The sequence below is a fragment of the Humulus lupulus genome, chromosome 8 (assembly GCF_963169125.1).
Source record: "Humulus lupulus chromosome 8, drHumLupu1.1, whole genome shotgun sequence".
NCBI lineage: Eukaryota > Viridiplantae > Streptophyta > Magnoliopsida > Rosales > Cannabaceae > Humulus > Humulus lupulus.
Genome location: NC_084800.1, coordinates 95648993 through 95655783, shown reverse-complemented (window position 1 = coordinate 95655783; position 6791 = coordinate 95648993). Strand labels below are relative to the sequence as shown.

The 6791-nt window shown below is 32.5% G+C and overlaps 1 protein-coding gene across 1 annotated transcript; it reads right to left on the bottom strand.

Annotated features, from left to right (window-relative positions):
- Positions 1-1832: 1832 nt before the first annotated feature.
- On the bottom strand, positions 1833-6571 carry LOC133798180 (uncharacterized). The gene is made up of 11 exons (XM_062236389.1): positions 6175-6571; positions 5463-5505; positions 5016-5069; positions 4851-4914; positions 4466-4522; positions 4250-4350; positions 4119-4157; positions 3300-3388; positions 3142-3217; positions 2396-2443; positions 1833-2289 (listed from the first exon to the last, which is right to left on the bottom strand). The coding sequence occupies exons 1-11, from the start codon at positions 6336-6338 to the stop codon at positions 2209-2211; spliced, it is 816 nt and encodes a 271-aa protein (XP_062092373.1). The 5' UTR covers positions 6339-6571; the 3' UTR covers positions 1833-2208.
- Between the last annotated feature and the right edge of the window lie 220 nt (positions 6572-6791).

Genomic DNA, 6791 nt, shown 5'->3' with positions numbered 1-6791 from the left:
CTGAGCTGAGCTGAGTTGAGTTGAGTTGAAGTTTTTATTTATTTATTATTATTACCCTTTTATTTTATTTTTGGTATCAAATGTGTTAAATATAAAATATTTACTTCATGTGCTCTATGAGTTGGTGACATCAACGCTTGAGAAAAATAAAATAAAACAGATCATTGTTCTTAATTTTCTGTTATTTTTTAATTAGCATAATTAAGGCGCAATAATGCTTTTACCTACAAGTACTAATTATTGAAGAATCCGGCTTATGATTACATTCAATTGTTATTGATAGTATTATTCAGATTTTGTTTTTTCTTTAATATTCAATTGTATGCAGAGTCAGTCAACTATCATTTTTTGGTAATTAGAAAAGGAAAAACTAAGATATGAAGGGCGTGACAAGGAAGTGCAGTAGTGGGGTGTACATGATGTTGTACTTAGAAAATTGAGGCTATGATTTTGCTTGCCTTCTAAGCCAAGTGTGTTAATGGAACATTGAATTTCTTTTTCTTAACTAATACATCACTAATAACAAAATAAATTATACATTTTTCCAAATAGAATATTTGAGGAATGACCATAGTTCAATTAAATTTATGAATAGGCTGAGGTAGAGTGCAATATGGTAAACTGGTGGGATTTCAGCTTTCAAGTAGTTGGTAGTCTCACCTGCTTTCTTTCTCATTTCTCAACCAGAACACACTGGGCCAATTAGCTCTAGGCTGTTCACTTACAGACAACCAGAAACTGGTAATGGTGATGTGTTAACAAATATAATTTTAATTTACTAACTACTAATTAGTGATTAGTGCCTCATAATTTATTCAACTACAGATGAACAGCATTAGTGATTGTTTAGTGGAAAAATTATTGCACCAAACATCAGCCATTTTCTATGTCCTAATTTTGATAGGATGTGAAGAAGGAACGTATTAAAGGAAAAGGAAAACAAAAGTAGTTTGCAGTCAAAGCTATTTTAGCAATCTTTTTTTATATATATTTATATCATGGAAATCCAGTTTATAAATGAGGATAGCCAGCACAAGTCAATAAATATATATTTGATGGAAGAAACAGAATGTGAAGATTCAAAAATGAAGAGTGAAATAGTGATTACATCATCATCTTTTGTCATTGAATTCCTTCTACATAGCCTTCTTCTGGGGTTAACATATTGTTTATTAGGTTATGGCAGGTGTTATGCTATCCAGGCTTTGCAATGTTGTATCAGGTATGTTTTTGTCCTGTTTCATTGATTAAAAAATCTTCAAATTTCTTGAAAATTCATAGTTCATAGCAACCTTTTTTATTTAAAAAAAAAATGCTGGAATAGGACTATCACCAACTATTATATGATCCAACAATAAAAAAAACCAAATAAAATCTCCACATATATTTCTCAAGGATCTTCTTGTGTTATATGTTGGCTCTTGGATATTAGAATTGTTAAGTATGTTTTAGTTGATTAGCAATCTAATTCCTCCATCCACCACAATATATAAAATAATTAAAATACTAACCATACTACACTTTCAATATTGAGATGTAAGATTCAAATCACATTGTCAAAATGTATCTACCAACAAATATTTTAAATCAATATTTATGAAAACCGGCTGCAAAATCCCTATAATATTATATTTGATAACAAACGATATAGCACAAATAATTTATAAATGACCCAGTTTGAATCCACCTTCCAAAAGAAAAAGAAAGTAAAAAAATCTGAAGAAACATATCTGAACCAGAAGTGATTTGAGTTACAAATTTTCTATACAGGTTTAGAATACGAGCGTTTTTAACAAGGAACAATAAAATAAAATACAAGTGCATCCAGATACTTCAGAAAATACTTGTGTTTTTTTATTAAAACAACTTCACAAACGGTGTATAGTATACCATGTATTATACCACAAAATTGTGTAAACAAGACTAAAGGGATTTCAGTATATTCAAAATAAGAACAATGCTAGCAATAGTTACAATAAAGAATCCAGGGACTGCAGCTACTGAGCGTCCTAAATATAATTGTGGCCCATGATCCAAGTCCTAGTTCTGCTACATATTCTAGACACCGGTTTCAATGAAACAAACAATGGGAATTCGAAAGAGTGAGCTGCTTCGGAAGGAAAAAAAAATGCTCAACTTGTACTTCATTGCCGAAATGTTCATGTCAGAGAAGAAATTACCAAAATGAATTCACCATCTTAAACATGCTCAGAAATTGACAGCAGAATATGAGCTACGGTGACCTTGAGAAGGTCCCTTGAATTTTCGCACCAGAGATGCAAAAAGACTCTGCAGTCAGAAACAAAAAGAAATGTTCCAGTTACTAAGTATTATATAGAATAAATAATAAAATAAAAATTGAAGTATAGGAGTGTTGAAAAACACGGCAAATTACCTGTGTTCTTTGTGGTAGACTGCTCCAAAACTCTAAGTTTGGAATTATCTAAGGAAAAAAAAAGGGAACAAGATGTCAAATATTATTAGAAGTAAAGGAACATGATGGGAAGTTCTTGTGGGCATGGCTTGCAGATATTAGGACAACTACTTCCATTTTCCAGAATAATGTGCATTAAACTTAGGTTGTTATGAATGAAATGTTCAAGAAGTAAGCTGTCAGAATAGAAATAAGCCATCTTTTCTCACCGAGGGACTATTTATATTTTCAAATTTTCGGGGAGGACTTGGTTGCCATTTTCTAGGGGATTCTATATTAAAAACGTTCCCTAATTAATAAAAATCATTATAAATAAATGAATAATATACATATATTGAGTGGGACTTCAGTCCCCCTGCTGCTAATATACTGGCACCATAACTGTCTTAGAATGAATCAAGGAGCTGGAAAATAGTTGAACTCGACACCATAACAAAATGAAGAAAATCTAAAGAATTTTTTGCTATAATTAACTTGGGGAGACAAATGCTACAAGCTTTAACAAATTTGGAGAGGGAGTAGGAAGTGAATATTAGATACCTGAAGCATAAATCTCAAGAAAATGCATTCCCCTTTCAGAACATTATGCGGCAAATACCAAAATCTCATGAATTTAGCATATATTTAATATTATGTATGGTCAAAATCATGCTAAGTTCACAATTCACATGCACAACAAGAAGCTCAAATTTGAAACAGAAACATACATCTATGCCACGAATGCCTTGAAAGTAGCGATATACTGCACCAACCAGCAGATACGCTCCTAAAAGACAAGCAGAACTGAAACCCAACAAAAAACATTAGTTCATGTGAACAGCTCGATAAAGGGTAAGCTGGATAGTTGTAAAATTAGAGCCCATACATCAATAAGAAAAAGCTAAACCAGCCCCATCCTTTCCCATGAATATCCACAATCTCAGCACAGCCAGAAGGATGTCTCAGCACTGTAGCCTGTCAAATCAAATTATGATGGAAAGAGTGCAAAGTGAAAAACATAAAAATTAGGAAAATTTTACCCCATGGAATCTCATATTCGCCATCATTATCACCCAATTAAGTTTATTATGAGCCACATCAATAACATAATAAAGCAATTGTACACTTTTCATATTCCCTCAACTATAATTATCCCTTAAAAATAGGCTTAGGAATGCCAAAACGTAAATAATACATAGCAAAACACTAATAAAAGTTTTAGCAAGAAGTTGATCCATACAAAATCAGAGCAGTTGTATATAAGTTCACAAACTCAATTAAAAATTCTGTAAAATCTAAATGGGATAGGTCCAGTTAAATAATTTTCTTAGACTCCCTGACTGTATCATCCAAGTTAAAGCTGGCTACTAAACCAGATTATAGCTAATTAAGAAACTAGGTAGGAAGAGTTAGAAATATACTGGCATGCAGGTTTGAACCTCCAGTAAAAAGTTATTAAGAATTGCTTCATTATTTAAAGAAAAATTATCAAAAATATTCCTGGCATACAAAGGATTGACACTTAAGCTGTAGGCTATGTTCTTCTTAATAAAATGAAAAGTGATTTATAGGAGTAGCTATCAAAATCAATTTCATGGATTACAGTAAAATCAGCATTTCTTTATTCTTTCTTTCCCAAAAAATAAAAATAAAAATAAAAAACTAAAACTACAAAAAATAAATCTATTCAGTCAAAAGCACTTACATAATCACATATCCCAGTTTTATTAAGCAACTGTGGTCCCTGAAGAGAAAAAGATACAATAGTTACCAATAAGGTATTAAACCTCTAGAATATTATGAATCACAAAAGATATGATGAAAAAAATCTGCTACCTGAACACCATTTACATCACAAATCACAGACACTGTAAGCGAACAGTTGTTCTTTATGCTTGACATCTTAACAATGACACCCTTGTGAGGATTCTTCTCATCTGCCAAAAATTATAATAAGATACAAATCTTTAATATCCAAATTTCATTTCCATTTGGTAGTTCGAGCCTACGTTCACTTGAACTTAAAACGCCATTTTGAATAGGAACATTTACCAATAATGTTAATGTTTGTGCTTAATGCATGCCCGATGGTAGTGCACAGAGGATAACCTGTATCAAGCATGAATCCAATTAAAACAGCAATATATTACAGCTACATCCAAGAGACATTTATATTTTCAATATCTATCTCATAATTTAGATTTCTTAGAAGGCAAAAGATATAGATCTCAAGCATATTAGAACTACTTAAAGCTAATTTTAACATGAACAACCACTACATTTTTTAAAGTCAATAAGAAATTGATCACTCCAACACTTGCTCATCGTACTGAGCATGTTTTAAAATTATGCAGCAGGAATTGAATATTTCCAGAATATCAATATTCAATACACAATAGATGAAACACGCAGGGAAGAAGCCTCAGAAAATCATTACCTCCTATGTTGTGAGCTACAAGTGCACTACACTCCATACCACAATGTGATGGGCCCCCACAATCCTACAATACCGAGTAGAAGAAATAAATAAGCAGAAGTTTTTTTGGGAGGAAGGGGGTAAATTTGTGTTTGTAAAATAAATTTTTCTATTTTAATTCATTACCCTGCAGTCAAGACATCTAGGCAGATCGTGGTTAAAAACCATTCCATCACAAAGCTGCACAAGGAGACCAATGAAGAAAAACTCAATATAAGAAATTATACGTTCTAAAATAAAAAAAATTTAAAAACAAAACAAAATCAATGATTTCTAGTACAAAGCTACGATTTAAAAAAGGAAAAGACAGAGCCCAAGAAAAAAAGTTCCTTAGCTTTTTGGCAGTGGTTTAGATCAATGTGCTTGAACCTAAGTCTAGAGAAGTTTTGTGTCAGTTTGAAAGCCAGTTTATTTAAGCCCCTAGCTAATAATAAATTAAATAAACCTATAATACAAAAAGAAAAACTGAAGTCCATATCTATTGGAATTAAGCCTAACAACTGATATTCGAGATGACCACAGTAATAAGAACATTCAAAGAAAAACAAAGATGTGTGACCTGATGGAGCCAACCTGAAACCATATCACAGTCCCGTTTACTGCCACCTTATAAAACCTGTAGAAGTGAAATTGAAGTGGCAAGAAAAAAGCCAAGTAATTAATTAGAATTTGGCCTCATTAAATATAAAAATATGTATACAAATGCAACCATATAATACGGATTGCTCATCCACTATATAAGCTGAATCTCACTGTTATTTGAAAAACGACATCTACTATCAACTCATTGGGGTATAGGGTTCCGTACATAAAGAAATAATTGTCATTCAGACAATTTAAAACAAAAAAAATCAAAGAGGTACAAAACCTAGTTTCTCCAAATCAATCGTTGTCAAGCTCTTTCTGCAACATAAGCATGAAAATAAAATATACTGCGTATGTCATTTTCAAGAGGGCATTTTACTCTAAAATAGCAACTACGGTTGAAATATTCAAAACCCTGCTTGAAACCCAATAAAGATATTAACAATAAGCAACATCTACATTGGAAAGCGTCTACAACAACGGAAACAAAATGCAAATACCAAAGAACAGAAAATAAAAAATAAATAAAAAAGAAATGCCCATTTCAACAAACGGAACCCAAATTACAGAGACCACATCAAAATCCACAAAAAAATGAGCTATAACCCAGTTGAGATAATAGCACAGATCACAGATTTGAAAATATAATAATAAATCGTGAAAAAATGAAGTAATTGAAATAAGAGACAGAAGAGAATACCCATCCTCGCTGAGAATGCCATGAGGATATTTGGGGAGAGGAGAAGCTAAGCTGAAGTTGTAAAGCTTGTTACGGTCGGTAACACTGAATTCGCAGATGGCGGAGGCGTATGAAATCGTGGAGAGAAGAATAAACCACTTTAGTAATTCTCCCCAGATTACCATTTTTTTCCTTCTAAATTCTCCACAAAAAAAGATGGAATCGGTTCTCGCTCAGATTTTCATCAGTTTGTTCTGTAAATTGTATTGAATTGAGTGGGTCGTTGGACCAGTCCCAGCCTAGGGGCGGAAGCGAGACGAGACGCAGCAACTTACGCGGCAAACGTATGAAATGGAGTGGTGTGGTGTGCTGCGGTGGTGCGGTTGAGTCCAGTAAGTTAATTAATAAGTAATTAAATGGAAATTTGCCTCAATAATGCCTACGGTTAAGTTTTTGGTGCAGACGTCACCCAGTCTGCTGCTACGTGACCGCAACTAATAGCTCAAATAATTTTTAGAATAAATAGATTTTTGACCCCAAACTATAATATACTAGAAAACATAGCAGTATTTTGTAATTATTAAAAAATATACATATTTTAAAATACTTTTAGGAGAATGCTACGACATGGATTCTTT